Source organism: Corvus cornix, chromosome 5, assembly GCF_000738735.6.
Source record: "Corvus cornix cornix isolate S_Up_H32 chromosome 5, ASM73873v5, whole genome shotgun sequence".
Taxonomy (NCBI): Eukaryota; Metazoa; Chordata; class Aves; order Passeriformes; family Corvidae; genus Corvus; species Corvus cornix.
Window position 1 is genome coordinate 20107660 of NC_046335.1, and position 21182 is coordinate 20128841.

The following is a 21182-nucleotide window of genomic DNA, read 5'->3' on the forward strand; positions in this document are numbered from 1 at the left end:
GCGTGACCTTGGACAAGCTGCAAACTGCTCTGAAAAAGTTTTGCTCAGTTTTTCCTTCCCCCTCAGGCTCAGTTTAGAGGCATAGAAAGGCACAAGAATTAATTTCTGGGCATAGGGCAGCGATATGGGATACACATCATAAAGTCACCCCAAGACACCTGGGCAAAGGGAACCCTCAGCAAGTTTGCTGATGATTCAAAACTGGGGGGAGTGGCTGATCCACCTGAAGGCTGTGCTAACATTCAGTGGGACCCTGATAGGCTGGAGAATTTGGTGGAAAGAAACCTAATGAGGTTCAACAAGGGAAAGTGCATGGTCCTCCACTTGGGGAGGAAGAACCCCAAACACCAGCACAATCTGGGGGCTGTCATACTAGGGAGCAGCTCTGCTGGGAAGGACGTGGGAGTCCTGGTGGATGACAAGCTGACCATGAGCTGGCTGTGCCCTTGCAGCCAGAAGGGTCAATGATATCCTGGGGTGCATCGGGAAGAGTGTGGCCAGCAGGTGAAGTGAGGTGATCCTCCCCTCTAGTCAGCCCTGGTGAGACCACATCCAGACTGCCATGTCCAGTTCTGGGCTCCTCAGTACAACAAAGACAAGGAGGTACTGGAGAGGGTCCAGCAAAGGGCCACAAAGATGATGATGAGTCTGGAGCATCTCTCCTATGAGGAGAGACTGCAGGAGCTGGGCTGGTTTAGTCTGGAGAAGAGAAGACTGAGAAGGTATCTCATTAATGCATGTAAATATCTCAAACATGGGTGTCAAGAGGATGGTGCCAGACTCTTTTCAGTGATGCCCAGCGACAGGACAAGGCGCAATGGCCAAACACAGGAAGTTCCACCTCATCATGAGGAAGAACATTTTTACAATGAGTGTGGCAGAGCACTGGAACAGGCTGCCCAGGGAGGTTGCCAAGTCTCCCTCTCTGGAGACATTCAAAACCCACCTGGACAAGTTCCTGTGTCACGTGTCCTAGGTGACCCTGCCTTGGCAGGTGGATTGGGCTAGATGATCTCCAGAGGTCCCTTCCAACCCTAACAATTCTGTGATTCTGTTCAGCAGTACAGAAAGGGAACAGACCATCACTTGCAATTTCCAATTATAGACACTTAACAGTTAGACTGCCTCTTCTTTTCTTCATTTTGTCCAATTTCTAAAAATTAGGGACTAGAATACAATTCTACTGATTTTGCACAGCCTTAAAACAATAATTTAAACTTTTTTTAAATTACAAATACTACGTTTTCACCAGACTTGTACACAGGTCAGCCTGATGTCACTATACTTTTTCTCCAGAGTAGGCTTGCATTTGTTATGCTGTAACACCTGCAAACTCATTTGTGTTTGCTATTCATTGTCATCTAAAGACAGGACATTGAGCACACAGACAACTGGGTAACATTAGTTTTAGTGCAAACACACCAACTGTTCTTGCTGGAGGGTTCCCACACTAGGCAGCGAGCTGATGTTCTCAGCACAATTTGTACCCATAAGAAATCTATACAAGCAACTTACTCATGCCTCTGGGACTCTAACATTACAGTTGTGGTAAGCATGTAATACTCAGGTGTCATTAAATCCTGTAGGAAATCTCACTGAAGATAACTGGAGCTCTTCCCTTGAGAAAATGAACAGGAAAAAAAGCAAGTGATAACAGTAATTCAATAACAGGTAAAATCAGAACCAATACAAAAAGCAGCATGATTCCAGGATCTTAAATAAACAAGAGTATTTTTCCTCTATGCCACTGTAAGAGTACATAGACTGTAAGAGCATCTGGTTCATTAAGCTCTCCTGTTAAGGACCATTCAGTGTAATAGAAGTAACGAGTAACAAGGAAAGCAATAAAGCAAACATACACACAAACATTAATGAGCAGGTGATAAGGTAGACAAAGACCAGAACTCTTCAGTCACTGATTGATGGGCTGTTAAAAGGAACTACTCAGACATAGGCAAGGGCAAGGGGGAGGGGGGAGCAAAAGAGGGAACAGAGTAGAAATCAAGACTTCATGAGTATGATGGTGTATTTGAAAGTCTTTGTGAGAGTGTACCAAAACCATGGAAAAGTTGAAAGAACTTGTGGGGGTTATGTAAACATTATAGATTCTTTATGGGAAGTGAAAACAGTAAGGAAAGATAGAGATATGGGTGGATAGTAGAGGAAAAACATAGGATACTTGTCTGAGCCACATGATCAACGTGATCAACACATGATAAACATATGATCAACACAGTGTATCCTTTCTTCTTAATAAATTCTGTTACTGACTTTGCCTTTTTAATCTCACTCTGTTCTACATGAGTGGGACAATGTCCAACTGCCAGCAGCTGGAGAACATACCACGGGTTCACCAGGTTGTAGATCCATACAAGAATGCAATTGAGATCTGAGTGCTAGCAACAGGGAAGGGATCATTCGCCATCGGGAATAGCATGTGTGTTGCTGGGGTCTAAATGCCAGCAACTGTGGCTCACAGGGCCCATATGTTTAAGGGCCAGCAGTTGGAGACACCAGACTGTTTATATTTCCCTAGGGAATTTAATTGTGCATACACATGTGTGCATGCACATTCGTGTGTACACATACATATACTTTGCTAGCCAACCTTAAGCTGGACTAGCCATGAAGTAGAAGATCTGTATCTGGAAAGACTCCAGCTCTGAGCCAGCAGCTAGGTAAGGGACACAGTGTGTGTGCGTGGACATTGGATCACCCCCCAGTGAGAAGCCAGTATCTGAGGGATGCATGAGAAAGTGTGCTTGTGAGAACAGCGCATGAGTGTGTGTATCTGTTCTGCTATTGAAGATCAAGCCAGACTCTCCTGGTAAGCAGGGGAGGCCCCACATAATGGGTGAGGGCCATGAGTCTAGGCATGGATACTAGAGCCCACACTGATACTAGAGAGATCTGTTAATGCTGGTGTATTTGGGAAGCTAGAAAGCAAGGGCTGATGTTTTCACTAATGAGCTTCAGCCCTAACCATTTGGAGAGGAGAAACAGGCCTGGGCTATCTGCATTTCTGTTTATGCGAATGCTGGTAGTTCACAGTGTTGCCTAACCTCTGCAGCTTGTTACTGGTCTAGACTGGGTGACAGCTCTTCAAGCTACATCCTTCTTGTTCATCTTGACCAGAGTCTTCACAAAAGCCTTGCAAACAACTTCTTTTCCAACATACACTGCAAGAGACTTCTTTCCTCTCTCCATCACTGCCTTCTCTCTCCCTCACTCCCTGTTACTGGGCACTTGATTTTACAGAGCAGGTGATATTAACCATAGCAATTTTCACCTTTTCTCCCTTAGCTTGCTTAAATAACACCTGTATTGTGTCTCTTAGTTTGCATATAGGCCTTGCTAGAATCATAACCCTCCAACTACCATGAACACTGAAGATATAAGAGTATTATTCTCCTTGTAATTGTTTCCTCATAAATTAGCATCCAAAAGCTTTAAAAACACATATTAAAATAAAGTTTTTAAAAAATCATTTAAAAACTATGAAAATTAGTGTGCCTAAAACTATACATTTTGTACACTAATTTTAAAAAGAAAGAAATAATATATCTTTTTGTCAGAAAAATCTGTCACAAAGCCAATGTATTTTAGGACAGAAATCTTCCCTGAGAGGCGTCTCAAGCTTTCTCCTTTTAATTTCTCTAAAGCAAGCTGAAAAAACTTTATGAGAACATTCTGCAAGGGCAGCTCTCGGGAAATTGCTCTTCAAAATCTACCAAGCTTCATACATCTCCCACCTGTGCAGTTTTCATTTAAAAAATACAAGAAAGTTTCTACAATCAAAGTAAAAAGTAATATTGGTACAACACAGATAGTTGTATGATCAAACTACAGAGACAGAAGACAAGAAAAAGGGTATGAGAAATAATCATAAAAAATGCATATCACTAAAGTACTCCAAACTTAACTCCCACACTTCCATTCTCCTAGCTAGAGAACATCTAGAATTACATCATGCCAGACAAGCTAGGCAGCACTTATCAGGTCAAATTTTAAAATCTCTTGAAAATTTAGATCAGATAATAGTTTGAGAAAACATACCTACGAGTACCTAAAACACAGAGGATGCAATTTAAGCCCTTACCATTTGTCTGGTCATTTGGACTGCTGCATAAAAGACCACGACATTTTGGCATAGAATAGAGAGGAAGAACACTGCAAAAATACCTAAGCTTCCATTTAAAGCTTCAGAGAAAAAAATACAAAACGGGCTAAGAAAATTAATGGGAATTTTATGGCTGCTGCACACATAGATGGAACCACAGTAATAAATTTACAGCATATACTAAATTAATCAGAACTAACTCAGTCTGCAACATCTAATTTTTTTGTTTGGAAGGTTATTAATTAATTCAGAAAAACAAAATCTGTTTCCCCCATTATATTTTTCCTCTTGTTCCTTCAGTTCACTTAACCCCACACACAGAGCTTTTGTTGTAGAATAAATTTGGTTAGAAGTGATCTCCAGAGGTCATCTTGTTCAACCCCTGCTTGCAGGAAGGCTGATTGGGTCAAGTTGAGGAGAGATTTGTTCAATGAAGTCTTGAACAACTTATGGGCTGGGAGTACCATAAGTGCTCCAGACAGCTGTGATGGATTGACCCTGGCTCATCACCAGGTGACCACCAAAGCCTCCCCTCCTCAGCTGGACAGAGGAGAGAAAATATAAGGAAGGGGTTGAGGGTCAAGATGAGGACATAGAGAGATCACTCACCAATTATTGTCAGACTGTCAGGGCAAAACACACTTGACTTGGGAAAATTAATTATGAATCAAATCAGAGTAGGGCAATGTGAAATATAACCAAATCTTAAAGACACATTCCCCCCCAGCCTCATCCTTCTTCCCAGGCCTTACTTCCAAATTCTCTCTCTCCCTCCTAGTGGTGCAGCGGGACAGGGAAAGGGGGTTATACTGAGTTCATCACTCGTGGTTTCTGCTGTTCCTTCTTCCTTACGGGAAGGACTCCTCCCACTACCTCTGCTCCAGCATGGGCTCTGTCATATGGGAGACAGTCCTCCACAAACTTATTCAACGTGACTCCTTCCCAGAAGCTGCCGTTCTTCACAAACTGCCCCAGTGTGGGTACCTTCCACAGAGTACGGTCAGTCCTTCAGGCACAGCCTGCTCCAATGTGGGTCCTCTACAAGGTCACAAGTCCTTCCAGAAAACCTGCTCCAATGTGGGCTCCTCTCCCCAGTGGGCCACAGGCCCTGCCAGGAGCCTTCTGCAGCATGGACTTCCCACGGGGTCACAGACTCCTCCAGGCATCACCTGCTCCGGCGTGGGATCTCTGGCTCCTCCATCAACCTCCACGGGCTGCAGGGGAATCTCACCTTCCACACCTGGAGCACATCCTCCTCTCCTCTGCTGACACTGGTGCCCGCAGAGCTCTTTCTCTCACATACTTTGTCCCGCAGCCATTGCCATTGTGCAGTAACTTTTCCCCCTTCCCTAGAGGTGCCACCACTGCCAATGACGGGCTCGGCCTCGGCCAGCGACAGGTCCTTCTTGGAGCCGGCTGGCATTGGCTCTGTCAGACAAGGGGGAAGCTTCTGGCAGCTTCTCACAGAAGCCACCCCTGTAGCCCCCCCATGGCTACCCCAGCCTGCCCCACCCACCCCTGCCCTCATGCCTTCTGGGCAGGCCGGAGCCGTCTCCTGCGGTACGGCCGAGGCTCAGGGTCACCTCACGGCCCCTCCTGCTGCCTCGCAGGCTGACCCGGCCCGCTCCCCTGAGCGCTCTCACCGCCCACGCAGGGGGCTCACGCCGCTCCCCAAACGGGGCGGGCTCCCGTCCTCCGCCCCAGGCGGTGACATTCACAGGCACGTGGATTTATGCTTTTCCATTTACCAACACATAGATTAAACTTAGGGCTGATCCGGGCACAGAGAAGCGCCCCGGTGAAACCCCTTCAGACCTGTTCCGAAACGGCACTCCCATACCTGTGCAGCTTCGTGTTGTCGAACTGTTTAGCCATGTGTGCTGTTTAGCTGTACTGTAGCTAGAAAAAAATTGACTGGTACTTCAGTGTTCTCCTACTTAGAATCAGAACCACTCGTTAGTTCTATCCAAGGCGCTTACATGCTATTTAGACACCTCCTGGCTGCAGCAGTGCAGGCATTCCCTTGCCTGCAGACCCTGCCCCAGCGGGCAGAAAATCCTTCAGCCAGCCCTGGCCTGGGAGTGCACTTGCCACAGCTTCTGCCACTGTGTCCCACGGGAGAAAGGCAGCCGGTGGTGGCCACTCTCGCCCTGCAGGGATCCCAGGTGTACCGCTGTAAGGCTGAGGTGGCTTGACACTATTGAGACAGTGTGGGAAAAACCCACTTTATAATTTAGAACAGCACTGTGTAACGGCGCAGTCCTGTGAGGCGGTGGCATTTACCACCTAGCCATGTTTCAGTCCACTAAAGGCTGAGTTGCTACTTCCCTTCCTCGTTTGCTTTTTAATTGACCCAATTCCTGTGAGAACCGAAGAGTTGTGTCCCTCAGCGCTCAACCCCTTTCCAGAACTGATGCCTTTCTGAAGATAAAGTTTTACTAAACTCTTCATCTTTCACATACTCCATCTGTGCTGGTTTAGACACGGTTAATTTACTGCTGCTCCCCATACTCCCAGTCAACAAAGCGTACCCGGTTCCCGGGAATTCTGCGGTCTGGAATGGGCGGGGCTGCGGGCGGTGACGCCGCGCTCGCTCGCTGCCCCTCTCGGCGCGGGGAGTTATGGGTGACGTAGTCTCTGCCCCGCCGCGGGCCCTAAAGGTACACGCTCCCAGGCGGCGCCGCGGCCCTCGCAAGGCTCTGTGGGTGCTGTAGGAACGGCGCACGAGCCAATGGATGGAGCCGCTTCGGAAGGAAGCGCTCGCGCAGCGGCTCTGGCTGGCACACGTGAGGCGCTATTTGCGAACGGGAGGGCGTGGCGGGCGAGCCAGGCCTCCGCCGAGCCAATCGGAGCGGGCCACGTAGCGCCAGCCGTTCCCCGGGGTTGCGTGTGCTGCTGCCAGCGGCCCGTAGTCGGCCGTCAGCGCGGCAGTCGATTGGTGGCGGCGGCGCGGCGGGCGGGGCGAGGGAGCCGGAGTCGGGGGCGCTCGGCGCGGCCCCTCAGAGCCCAGCGGGATGGGGCGGTGGGCGCTCTGGCTTGCCTTGATGCTGTGCCTGGCCGCGTTCTGGGCCGGAGTGCTGCCCGCGGTCGGAGCGCTTCCCGCGGCCGGTGAGTACTGCGGCCCCGCCTCCCTACGCCCCCCTGGGCCCGAGCGCTGCGGCGGCATCGCCCCCCGGGGCCTGCGGCGGGGGAGGAGGGCGCCGAGGTATCTCTGCGAGTCCTGGCGCCTGTAGCGAGGCACGGAGGCGATGAGAGCGGGGGAGGCGACCCGGTGCTCTCGCTGGGGCTTTGGGGTGCGTGGGGGCAGCGCCGACCTCGCCGGGGCGCTGAGGCGGCGGAGCGGAGGGGAGGCCGGGAGCGGGGCTCCTGTCAGCTGCTTGAGCTTTGCCTCACCGAGGCTGCTCCGTAGGCCTGATAGGGGAGGATACATTGCTCAGTGCGGTGCCTACCTTTAAACAGCTCGTTAGGAGCCCACTTTGGATTGCTTGCACCGCTTAAAAGCGAAGTGAGGCGTTTTTTCTCCCTAGAACGGATTTTCTCCCCGAGGCGCTGATAATGCTGCTTTCAGCCTTATCAGAATGGCTTTCTCATCACGATATATAGAGAATACTTACGCATCCTGCTTTAGGTCCCCATGCTTTTTTCCTATCCCTGTCTTGTTGTTATGCATTTCGGGGTTTGTGTGCTTCTCATATGTTGTCATCTACTTCCTTTCCTGGGGTTTCTACCTCCCACATCCTTCTTTCCACCATGGCCTGGTGGGGGGGATGTGCAATGTATTTATTTATAAAGCGAGAAGCCACTACCTTAACGACAGCCATATGCGATGCTACTGGGGATTTGCTTTTACACTATTTCAGGAAAGTAACTAGACGTTTTCTCTACTGGTAAGTTCAGTAGTTTGGGGGTCATTTTCCTATATGCAGTAGGAAGTTGAAATTTAAAGTAATATTACTTAAATTTAAAGTAATATTACTTGACTTCGGATTATATGAGCTCTGTAGGTCACTTTATAAGCCAGCAGGCCACTTTCCAAGTTACAGAAAAGATACATGCAATTTCTGTTAAACCACAGAGATGTAGCCAAGCTTTTGAATTATGTGCTCTCATTTATAGTGTATATAAAGAAAAAGCTAAGGTGAGATGAGGCTGTGAATGTCAGATGAATCATCTGTTGTATACGTGGAAGTTAGGTGACAAGGGCTGGTCAAGTGTGCAGCAGTGGCTGTACTACCACACAGCTCTTCTGTCTTGACTGTTTGTCCACTATCACAAAATTATTTGTGAGTATGAAGTTCTGGTAGTTTAATTCAGCCTGTATAAACAATATGCTTACAGTTGATTGAACTAATACAATTAGCAAGCTGAAGAAAGCACAGTACGTGAATGTAGGTGTAGGAGCTGTTTACAAATTTAAATTGCTACTGTGATGCCAAGCTGTTCATTGATATCCACAATTAATTAGGAGAGGGTGTTCTGAGTCCATCTTTGGCAGAAATCTATGAGAGGAATACCTTTCTTGCTCCAATTTTTGACAAGAATCATTCTGAAAGAAAGTTGTCCTCACTTCATGCTTTGATTTCCCACAGTATGTCTTTCTGTAGGAGAGACTGGTATAAACCTTGGGACTGTGTATTAAATGCTTCCTTGAATGCTTATTTGTTTCTAATGTGTGGTCTGGAAACAGTAATCTGGGAGGGGTTTTAAGAAGAATGAGTAAAAATGGTTCAAGTTTTACATTTCCTGACTTTAGGAGGAGTTTTTAGTGAGGATATTTTTTTAGTAGTGGGTATTTTAAATATATATTTGTTTAAATCAATTTATTGAAAACTTGAGGTGAATACGAGAAAATTCAGGCCTAAAGAAATGGGCACTGTATTTTTTCTAAACATATGATATTACTGCAGATTATGAAGGAGTTTGAAATTGGGATTGGGGAAAGATAATAAGAAGCATTTCCAAAATCAGCTAAAAAATGCTAAGCGTGTGTGTGTTCTCCAGACAAAACTGGCTGTCTTCTGCTCATCGCAGCAGTGATGGCCTTCCCCTGTTGATCAGTCATTGAGAACATTGAAAAAATCCCTTTAATTTTTTTTTTTGTGATTGCCAGTATTGTTTCCTCTTGTTCACAAGACTAAGAGGTAGAAATGTTCTCATTCTGCTTGAAGAGAGTAAGTGATGCTTCCTCTGACTATCCTGCATGTTCCATGGCTGACTTCAGCGATAAGCAGATGTTTTCATACTGAGCACAGTCATTTACCTGTAGGGAACCTCAGAACGTATTCTTCTGTAAGACAGAGCTCAGTGGTTTTCCCTGACCTTTCTGGTTTTACTTAACTGACTGAAAAACATTCCCTAAACTATTTACCTTGTTGCTTGATTGGGAATCTCAGTTCCTGCCGAGGAACTGCTGGAGAGTAAGTTCTGTAACTAGGTAGCCAGCAGTTGCAAGGACACTGGAAAAAAGTTTTTTATTCAGGGTGAGGCTTGACCTATATCTCAATCTTCTAGTTGCACTAAAATGAATATGCTGCACAGATTGTAGCTGGGAACAATTTACTTGCTGCCAAGGATACTTTGGAACTATTCTTGCTGAGTAGGTGCCACTTAAGGATTTTACTTAACTCACTGCATGTTTTAAAACTTTGTGTAATGGGAATAGTATCTATGCTATCAAGTCTGTTTCTGTGCTGAATATAACAGTCAAAAATTGATGAAAAGCAGTCTGAGGTATTTTTTTTATTAAGATTTCCTTTTTTCCTGCAAAAACTGGATAAACAGAGTTTGCATTCCTTTTCAATGTCTATCTAGTTAATTGCACAAAAGCAACATTGAAAGAAATTGCCAAAAATACCACAGAAAATCTCTCAAGGATGCTCTAAAGCAGTCACTGCCAAACCATTTCTGTTCATGCACCTCTCTCCATAGAAAGATTTTTGAGCATGCATTTTACATGTATTTTTTGTAAGTTAAACATTGATGTATTCTGGTCGTAACATAATATGTACATCATAAAACATGCACAAAAACACAAATGAAAAAATAATGAAACAAAGGTGGAATGACCACAGTATTAAGAAAAGTTTTATGTATTGACAGTATGAAAGGTATTTTCTTCCTGCAGCCCCTGCACGTTGTCTGACATACTCCCTGAGGTGTGCACGCTCCACGTGGGAGATCCCTGCTCTCAGCAGAATCCCACTAGTTGCTTTGTTGTTACAGTGTTTGAGGCTTGAAGAGCTTGGCAAAAACTAGAAGGAAACTGACTACAGTAATCAGTTAGGGATTCATCAGCGCTGTGGGAGACTGTTTTGCTTTCTGAATTTTTGGCTACTTCCTGGCTGTGAGTGATCATTTTAACATTGAAACTAGTGGTATTTTTTCTCTGGTAGTAGCAGCCCTTTAGCTTTATGGGATGTCAGTTGATCTTCTAATACAGCAAAACTTTGGAACTGTTGAACTCACTCAAGCTAATGATGTTATTGCTGAATTACACTGCATAGCTCTTTTGGTTTCTACCCTTCTCTCCTTAGTGCTCTCTTGAAAACAGTAATTCTCACAAAATGGTGGGATCTTTTTCTCTAACGTAGGCTGCCAGAGTACTTTTGCTATATTTACGTAGCATGCTTGAACACTGGCCTTTCTGATTGAGGAAAAATGAGTACTTTTTAAAGCTGATTTTAATTATCCATGAAGTGGTGGATGGTTGAAATAAGATTTTAGCTCTGTGAAGTGCTTTAGAGTCCTAGCTGGGCATGGGAGCACCCAGCAATGTCTACATCTCAGCACTGTTTGTAAGTGAAGTATTCTGTACAATGTTGTCAGCTGCCCACTTAAGCCACAAGTATTTTTGCCTACCTTTTCCTTTTAATATATTATTGCATCTCCCTAACTTGTTTAACAGATGTTGAGATTAATTTCCACTTGGCCCTCTTAGAAGAGGTTTATAGAATTAGACAGCCTTGGTAACAGATCCAAATCAAAAAAAAAAAAAAAAAAAAGTAAGTTACTTTTTTTTATTGAAGTGTGGAAAAACAAGCTAAACTATCAGCTTTAATCTCTGAAGCAGGTGCACAAACATAACATCTGTGACTTTGTTCAATAGCTCAGCCTTGACTAATAAACTGTTCTTAGGCCCAACTGTGACCTTCCACAGACTTTTCATTAACACTTTCAGAACAGTTTTTTTAACTGTTTTAGAGGTATAAGTAGTGGGTGCATATTGGTCAGCAGTTCCATGAAACAACAAGGCTGTAAGTGATCCCTCTTCTAGTCACACTATTCATTACCCCTGCAACCTCATCTGCCTACCTTAGAAAGTAGTCTCAGAGCTAAGAGAAGTTAAATTAATATTTTGGTTTTGCTTTAGTGCAATTTGGGACCACTGTTTGAAAACAATTGTTCGAGTACAACTTCTCAGTAACAAAGCTGGTTCCTTCACAGAGAATTTAAATGATGCAATAGAAATGAAAGAGGTTTATTTACTTTCAAGGAGGAAGAGCAAATACTTTGTGAGCTCTACCTTATGTTGCTCAGGTATCTCTTGCCTTTCAATTTAGTAAACCTTTTGCTTTGCATATGAAGTTACAGTAAAACTGTCCTTTCATATGTGTGCACAGATAGTATAACCTATTTATATTTGGTCTTGTGTGGTCTTTTGATATAAAGTCAACTTACCACAGATTGAAATCAGTTAGGGAAGCCTTTACCAAAATATTAGAAAGCTCTAGAGCTGTCAGGCATATAGGCTGGTTTTGTGCAGACAAAAACAGTCACCTTGGCTGGTGTAGCTGTTCAAAAAAAATAAACATAATGTTTCCTACTGTAATAGAAGGTACTTTTTAAGTGCTCTGTATATATTACAAGGAGCATACAAGCTACTGGGTAGGTTACCCTGTCTTAGTTTTCCTGCTCTCCAGAAGCATGTCTGGATGTCCTGACAAGTTCTGAAGTTTAAAGGTGGTGTGTGGTCTTAGGTCAAAATTATTTAGGATAATCGAATGTAATATGTGGGAAATGTGGTAAATTCCAACTTCTTTTGTAGTTTGAAAATAGAAACACCAGCAAGTAACCTAAATGTATGTGTACTTTTACTGAATTTAAAGACCAATTGTCATGTCATGATCTGGAGTGTCGAAGTTCAGTGGTAGAAGTTCTTATGACTTACTACAATCACCCTTATCTGTTAGATTCCTCAAGCTGCTAAGCCCTGAGGTCTCTGCCAAAAATGCAGCTAGCCTTGTTTATTCCTTATGCCTCGTAATGGTTTTTTTTCCAAATTGGTGTTTGTTCTTATGTTGTCTTGGTTGCTCCTTGCAGGGTCTGTTTCATCTGGAGTGCTCTTTGCTGTCTCCACAAGTTTTTCTGAAGTTCTCTACACATTTTCATGTTTGGACCTTTAGAGTACAGCTGTTTACCCACATCAACTGTTCTAGATCCTTTTTAATTCCATGTCTGTTGGCAGTCAAACTCTTTGAGCTTTACATCCTCTTCACCATCCTCAACAGGCTGTTATTTATATGTCTCAGTTACACTCTCAATCATCTTATCACCATAGTTTTGCAGCTTCACTTTTAAGTCTCAGCATTTTTTCTTAATTTCTATTATGCTGTTACAGCTTAAGGTTGAATTCTCCATCATCTTTGTACTTGTTCCAATCAAAAGTTACACTTCAAGTAACAATATGGCATCTAGATTCCAGAAAGTGATTTCCAAGATAAAGCCTTTCATTGCAAGGGTTATGGTAGTAGGCTTCAAAACATGAACTGATGAAGTGTCATGTTTGGAATTTGTCATTCAGAGATGGTTTATCTCTGCTAAGTCACATTACTTGCATGAGAATGAAAATTATGCAAGTTTTGTTTGCTGCTAAATGCTTACAGGAGTCAGCAGAGTTCTATAAAACTGTTGAAGTGTTTGTGCAGATAGTTTTTCATAGCTAACTGTAACATATGAAATGTATCTCGTGGACGGGGCATTAACTTCTATGAGTTTAGACACTTTTTCTAGTCACAGTGCAGGCCTCCAGACTGTCATTGCTTTGCCACTGGTACAGGGCATTATGCACCTCAGAGCCTCAGAAAGGGGGATTTCTAAATGTGGGAGGAGTTAGTGGCAGCTTTGCTAAGTGGTCTGTTTATGTTTTGAGCTTTTATTTCAATGTAAGTGAGTTGTGTACCAGAGAGAGGGAGGCCTGTAGCATTTTCTTTCAAAGGTAGGGGGGTTTGCTGAAATGAGGTGGTAACAGATACTGATAACTGTCAACAGTCACATCTCAGTGATGCTAATTTTAGAGGCTTCCCATCAAAATGATAGCACAGACCAAGTTGTTTGAAGCACAGTGAGTAGCCCATTTTAGTTAAAGGAACAAAACAGTTGTTGCAGAAACAATTCTGAAAAACAATGGTAAAGCTGTCATAAATAAGCTTTTCTGATTATCCTTGCCTTTTCACTTGTGTTCTTTTAGATGTCTGCCTGTTAGCCTTTCTTTTTTACAATTTCTTCTCTTTCCTGTCTTTCTAATCAAATATCATATAGCTTTTAGACAAAAAAGATGACAGTTAAACAAGACTTGCATCTCTTGAAGAGTATCTTAAAGACAAAATTCCTCACAGTTTTGAAGAGAAACCGCTGTTTAAAGGTTTGAATATGCTGGTCAGGTGGAATGAATTGGCATTCTATAAAGGACAATGTTTAATTACAAGCATGGGGGTATTAATATAACTTTCTGGTCACAACTGAAGCTGTTCATACTAAAGCTGATTAGGTGACTAAAAACCTTATGTTCCATAGACCTTTTTCACTTGATGCACACGTTTTTAAGTAGTTTAATTGGACTGGAACCATTCAGACTGTGATTTGGGTTTAGAAAAACCACACTTTTTTTCACTATGGAACGCACAGTTGTGTTGGCATAATTTAAGAGGATCACCTGTGAAACATCTGATTTCTCCTCATCACACTAATAAGGTTTTTCTGAAGTGCATTAGTTGACTTAGTACACTAGAATATTTCAGTACCACAGTACAATATTGTGACTAAAAGTTTTATTTTTGAGATAGTTACTCATGGAAAAGCATTTTACTGACTTAAAATGTATCTTCTAGATGAAGAAGGAAATCAAGATGAATCACTGGAGTCAAAGGTGAGCAGATAAGTTTCTAGTCATTCTCTTTTACCTGTGGAGTGAGAGCAAAGGTCTGAAATTCAGAACAATAATTTGATTTTAGGTTTTAAGCTTTTCTGTAGCTCTTGCTGTCTCATTAATTTCTTCTGTGCATCAGAGAAATTAATACGGTGTTACAAGTTTGAAACATTTTTTTTCAAAGACCTGAAAGGGATAGAGGCAATGAGAGCTGATAGAGGTAGCTTAGCTTACTTTTGATTCTGTTTAAGTTAATTATCCGTATCTGTTAAGAAGTTTATAAATGAGTGTTTAGCCAGCTGCTGCTTCTCAATTTCTAATCTTCTAAATTATGTGGCTGCTTTCCTTCAGACTTTGTCTGCGGAGGACCAGGTAAAGGATCATTCTGCAGGAACTCGGGTGGTAGCAGGTCAGATCTTCCTTGAATCTGGGAAATCAGACTCTCAATCAGAGAATGAAGAGAACTTTCACAGTCGAGAAGAGGAAAAAGAGAATTCACTGGAAGAGTTAAACTCTCTAGAAATGTCAAATCTGTTAAATAAGGATTTGGAAGAAGCAGAAATACAGAGTCCAGGTAACTGCTCACAGACTTTTGAGCAAGTGACAACAAGGATGCATCTGAGTAACTCCAGCATGTGGGGAACACAAACAGTAATTTTGAACATATGGAATAACTAGTGTCTTAACCTTTCTGTAATGGAATGGTAATTTCTCCCTTTTTCTTTAGAAAGTAGCATCAAAATGTATTGGAATTGAAATCTTGAGTAGTTCTTTTCAGATGCATTTGAAAGAATTTTCCATTTTTCTTATTGTTTCCATCTTGCTGGAAGGCTTTAACTATCAAATAAAGAAAGCCCTGATTTCTTCAAATAGAAGTCAAGTACAGATCCTGTGCTCTGTGTATGTACACCGGCAATACAAAGAGAAATTTACATCAGTCTTTTTCAATCCCCTGACTGTTTGCCTGGTGAGTCAGTTGACAGAAAAGGAATAAATAGTAATCTAAAGACAAGCTTCCTAGAACAGCACTGAGAGTCTCAGCAGCATCTAAATTGCATGTAAACTTCATGAAGTTTTTAAATATAGGTAAAACCTTATGTCATGGGCCTTAATTCCCAGGAAATTCTAATGTGGCATTTTTACCACATAATTTCATGATTTTTTGATTTGCAGTTAATAGTAGATAACTAGATGGCACAGTTGAGTACCTTAACCTACGCAGCAGACTTTTCACTTGTCCATGAAAACGAAATCTTCAATATTACTGAAAATACAGTTACGTGGCACTAATGGTATTTGTCTTCTCAACTCAGATTGAAATGTCAAAAGAAAGCAGGAGTTACTAAATGAGCTCTGTAATGTACTGACTGTTTTCTAATAAGCTGTTTCCTTATTAGAGCAGAACTAGTATCAGTTTGTGAAAACTCAGTAATAGACTTAACAATTGCTTTTGATGCTGTGTTGTACAGGAAAAAGGTATATAAAATCCACTAAATATCTTTCTGCCACAAAACAGTGAGCTAAGCACCATATTTAGTCAGTGCAGTCTATTTCAAAAGTAAATTTTAAGATACTTTTAATCTCATACAAAAATATATCCAGATGACTGGCTTCTTGGCAGCTAAGATTTTTAACTATACCTATCAACGTACTGCAAGTGACTTTCAAAAACCATAAATTTAAGTCTTGCACAGTTCTTGGAACATCTTATGAATTAAATAAGCAGTGTGAATGGAGGGATTTTTCATTAAAAAAAGCAATTCTGAAAGGAAAGTACTTGTTTTCTGTCAGGAGAAAACAGCGCTAAAAGACAGCTTTACTGACAAACTCTTCAGGTGAGCATCTGTCTGAGGTACAGATGTTACACCCCCAGATAAGCTACTGGTGACAGAGCTGCATTAAGGGACATTAAAGCTTTTCTAAAAACAGTTTAGCTACTGTGTATGGTCATGCGATTGTGTGGGAAAAAAGTATATTCTTCATGTTTCCATATATATTTTGTAGGATTTGGATATTAAAAAATCAGTAATTTAGAATTAGTGCTAGTAAAGCTTTTAACTTTTTTAGAAAGTTGTCCTGCTCTCTTCTGATGAGTGAGGAGACTATGTGTAAGGAAAATGGTGTTTTTTTAGTTATTGCTATTTTGTGTTCTAGGGTTTTATTAAAGTTCCATACTAACAATTTTTGCTGAAAACTGCTCACAAGTTTATATAGAGCTGGTAATTCCTGTTGCATTTATTTTCCTATTTGGAAGAATCTTACAGTAATATTGCCAATACTTATAAGTAATTTATATTTGGGCTTCCTGCGGCATAAAGTATGAAACGAGACATAAGTAAATTAGGACAAAATATAATGAAATACCACTTATTTTATTCAGAGATAGTAAAGAAGTAAATTGCTTCTGGAGCACTTGGTTTGACAAAAGCTAATTTATCCTCTGGGTAAATTGTTTGCCTCACTTTGTATTTATCATTCTCTTACATAAATAACTGTGGTAAGCGTTTTAACCTGTGATTGTCTTGCTGTGTTGCTCTTGGGGTTAGTCTTTGTTACTATCTGGGAGCAGAAACAGCATTATGGTTGAATTTAGAATTTAAAAAAATGCAAAGGGGAGCATTGGGGCAGAGCTTCATAACTTTAGTATGCAGCTAAATCTCATGCAGAGCACTGCATAAAACTGCTTTCCACACTGGAGACAAGGTACAGAACAATACAAGTAAAACCTTGAGTTCTTGAGTAGTGTTAAAATCCCAGACCTGGAGCTTGTTCAAATTACAGTCATGAGAGGTCCCATAAGTTGTAGTTACATGAACCCTTAGCAGGAGTTTGTATACTACTCTGTAGTTAACAGATGTCTGAAACTATTCCAGGGTAGTTGCATCTTAACACATTAATTTTGAATGAAGTTACTGAAAATAACAGTTTTCCTCTTGTGATACAATTAACTTGGAGTGATGTGGTGAAACCTCTGCCAAGGCATCCAGTTATGGAGAGAAATTTGAACAGGTCCAGCTATACCTGAAGACTTTTTTTTTTGCTTCAGAAAATCAGCACAAAATATTTAAACTAGTATAGTCTTTAGGCCTTTCAATTATAGACCCTCAAAAAAAGAACTAGTTTTCCCTATAATTACAAAAATTACAAAGTTAACTTGAAAAAACTGTATAATTGACATTGTCAACTGCATGATTTTACAAATGTTTTCAAATGAAGATGAACCCAACTGTTGGATTTAGCTTAGTGAAAGAGGAAAACTTTCGTAAATGTCTAATTGAAATAATCCCATCTTCAAAACCCAGAGAATTCTTAGTCTTCATAGAAGATTGATTTTATTTTAAAATATTGTGATATTGTAATCAGTAACCTTTGAAGTTCTAGTGCAGGAGAAATGATAAATTGTGCTGTTCAAAGCTATTTTGAATGCAACTAAATATACTGGCAAAATGAAATAATGCTTTTAATCTAAGTATTTCCAAGAGTAGAAAATTACCAGATTCATAGTGATGAGAATCTTTTCATCTACATCGTAGTGATTTCCCTTATGTATTTTCATATAGTTGTATGTTCAAGTGTACTCCCTGCTGACATTCCAGTACTTTCAGAAGAGCATTTCGTGATGTGCGGTGTTCTGTCATGATTGTGTCCAACCCTGGTGCTAAAATGAATGTGCTCTGTAATGCACTTCAAGGGTGCATTACAAGGTCTTTTGCAGAGAAGATAAAGTGCAAGGAAAGACTGTTTATTTTGGTAGGCCCTAATGTAACTGAGATTTCCCTTCTCCAATCAAAACAATAATTGCTTAGAACTAAGAACATAAGAAACTACATACCTTCTGCTTCATTTCATAATTAAAACTAAGAACTATATTTTTCATGTGCTATTTAGAAAAACTGCTTTTTCAAGCTTTTGTAAATTAGAAATTTTACTGAAACTTGATTAATGGTAGCTCATAGAAATTAAAACCAACATAGGAGCACTTTTCTGTATGTTGTAATACATGATTTCAATTTGGGCATAAAGGAGAGTAGTCTAATTGCTGGGTGTGTACTTTCAGTTTTGACAGCTATTGGAGGCACTGCAGATGGTGAACCTTGCCACTTTCCGTTTTTGTTTATGGAGAAGGAATATGCAGAGTGCACTGCCGATGGGAGGGAAGATGGCAGGCTTTGGTGTGCAACAACCTATGATTACAAGAAAGATCAAAAGTGGGGCTTCTGTGAATGTAAGCAACCCTTTGTCTTGTTCTTGTTCAAGGAATACTTTTTTAAGGTAGTGTTTTCGGTCCTCTTAACACTCCTTATTTCAGGTTGTAGAAGTCCCTGGCCACTTTATACCATGATAAACAAGTAGTTGTGAAGGCAAAGTTTTCATGTTGGAAGAAGTTTTAATGCAAATGCCACTTCCCAAAGCTGATTAGGAAATCTTGCAGTGAAAGCATCTGTAAAACTCTGTTCCTGAGGCTGTAGGAGGGTAGGGGTTTGACAGTTGCCCATTATACTTAATCATTTGTTGTACAAAAGCAACCCTTCTCTAGGAAATGTCCTTCTGAAGGAGGAACCTGCACAGCTTGCTTTTGAGCAATGAATGAAATGAATTTTATCAGCAAACTTGTACATGAGAGACGTCCCACAAGAAGAAATTATCTATGAATATATCCAACACATCCATTAGACAGCTTTTTGTAATCACTTTGTTTATTGGTCTTCAAAAACATGTTTCTGGCTGTATTTACCCTTTAGAACCAATAAGAATTTTGAGAGGATAGTCTTGAGTGGTATAATTGGAGCTCTTAATGTATATTTTTTTTTTTAGCTGAAGAGCAGTCTAATAAGAGAAGGCAGATGCAAGAAGCTGAGGATGTTTATCAGATTGGAATGAAAATTCTTAATGAAAGCAGTAAAAAGGCTCAGAAGAAAGTGTAAGTATACCTCATCCACCCCCACAGGAGAAGGATGATATGGCTGGTCACTCTCCTTTAACTCAAAAACAACTTGAATGAGCTGCCCTGAGATTTCAAGCTTTATTGGATTCAACATCAAACTATACAGTGATAGAAAATAAATAGTAAATTCAGGGTATTTAGAAAAATTTATGCCTGCATTCCTTTGAATGCAGTAAAAATTGTGTATGATTAATTTCTGAAGAGTGGGTGTCATCAAAACATTGACTTAATACAAGATGATGCTGCAGTTCTCTAGTCCCAGTTTTACATGGCAACTGCCCAGGAGAAAAACTGAGAGCATGATATGAGGTAATTGTCCTTTTTCAGATGTTTCTTACAGTCTGGTTCTCATTCCGCTTCAAAAACGATGTGGGGAAAATTGGCAATTCTTGTCCTGCTCTGTTTTATCTCCTGCTTTCTGATGGTTTTGGTCACCATAAAAATAGTATTACACTTAAGCTCAACAAATCATTAAAATTCTGATAATGAATGTTGTTAGAAGGAAGAGGGTAATGCTTGTAGACAAAAACAGATAACAAGAAATTAGTGTACTATTCATTCTTGTCTCTACTTTCTCTTCTGTATGGATCCAATTACGGATTAAGTAGCTGTGGCTTTACCAGTATGATTTAGAATGGCTAGGTTAATTTAGATCTTATTCATGTTGATAACTTCTTAGTAAGTAGTGACTTCTGCCAACTAATATGTGAGGACTTATTACTATTTTAAATTTGTTTGTGGAAATAAAGGGGTGCATTTCTACTTTGTGTCAGAGAAAGTGAGGCACATCTAAAGTTGTCTGCACCTTGGCAAAGACAAAGGGAGACAATATCTGTTGGATTCTGAGTAGTATTTTTTAGTATAAAATAGTGTAAGAGTTGTAAAACAATATTAGGTGTTAGTTCTCTTGTACACCTTACACTTTCTTAGAAGATGAAGTTCTGTGAGGAATCATGTATGCCTCTGTCCTAAAGAACAAGGACGAGGCTGAGAGTAGAAAAGAGGAGAGGTAAATAAAAGTCTTGGAGTGCTGTCAGAGGTCTCTGAAAACAAGCCGAAGCAGGCATGTTTAAGGTTTAGGGGTTTTTAATTGCTGTGAAACCAGCTGTTGTGAAATTACTTTGAAGGGCTACCTTAAGTTCTGAGACTGAAACAGAAAGAGGAGCTTCCAGAGATCCTCCTCGTTGTTAGCATGACTTCATCACAAAATTGATCACGTATGCAGTTGTCTTGGGCCCAAAGCTTGGTGTTTTCACTGGAGTGGTTTTGTACTCAAATCAGAGAGACTCCATAGTCTTTTTCAGGCTGCTTCTTTCTAATGTGATCTACGAGACTGTTACGGGAGTGGTTCTACTGGATACCTGGCACAGAACTTAAAATTGTTGCTAGAATTTAAAATGTAGCATTTGACCTTAAATTTCTTGTATATGTTAGAGGGGAGGAAATGCATACTGCTTTGCTTATGGAATAGAGTGAACATTAAAATTCAGCTTGTCCGTTAACTAAATCATGCGTTGTTGCTTATGTTGATGATTTGAGGCTGGAAGAAATGACTGTAGGTAGATGCGCTTTTAGAAAATAAAGGCTAAAACAGAGAAACAAAACACCTCTCCAGAATCTTCAGGTTTATGAATGGAATCTGCTTCTTTGCTTCAAGTTGACAAAGAAACTGTTTTCTCTTAAGGGCATATCAGTATCTTCTGAAAGCAGCTGACATGAATCATACCAAGGCCATGGAGAAAGTGTCTTATGCTTTGTTGTTTGGGGATTACTTGAAGCAGAACATCCAGTCATCAAAAGAACTATTTGAAAAACTAACAGAAGAAGGTTCTCCTAAAGGACAAATGGTATGTATATCCTTAGATTCTACAGGTGTTTCTGTAGGTTTACAAATTGTTTATAGATTGTATTTATTCTAAGGTGCTTTTTTAGATGGCTCCTGCACCCTCAAAGTAAACACAAACATATCTTCT

General features: G+C 41.1%; 1 protein-coding gene across 2 annotated transcripts in view; it reads left to right on the forward strand.

The window, feature by feature from the left end:
* The first annotated feature begins 6964 nt into the window (after nucleotides 1-6964).
* Nucleotides 6965-21182, forward strand: part of SEL1L (SEL1L adaptor subunit of ERAD E3 ubiquitin ligase) — a 36635-nt gene continuing 22417 nt past the window's right edge. For both annotated transcript variants that reach the window (XM_039552112.1, XM_039552113.1), the window contains exons 1-6: nucleotides 6965-7228; nucleotides 14227-14264; nucleotides 14616-14838; nucleotides 18322-18489; nucleotides 19080-19185; nucleotides 20894-21056. In XM_039552112.1, the coding sequence (XP_039408046.1) occupies nucleotides 7135-7228; nucleotides 14227-14264; nucleotides 14616-14838; nucleotides 18322-18489; nucleotides 19080-19185; nucleotides 20894-21056 (792 nt within the window). In that variant the 5' untranslated portion in view covers nucleotides 6965-7134. The remainder of the gene's footprint in view (nucleotides 7229-14226; nucleotides 14265-14615; nucleotides 14839-18321; nucleotides 18490-19079; nucleotides 19186-20893; nucleotides 21057-21182) is intronic.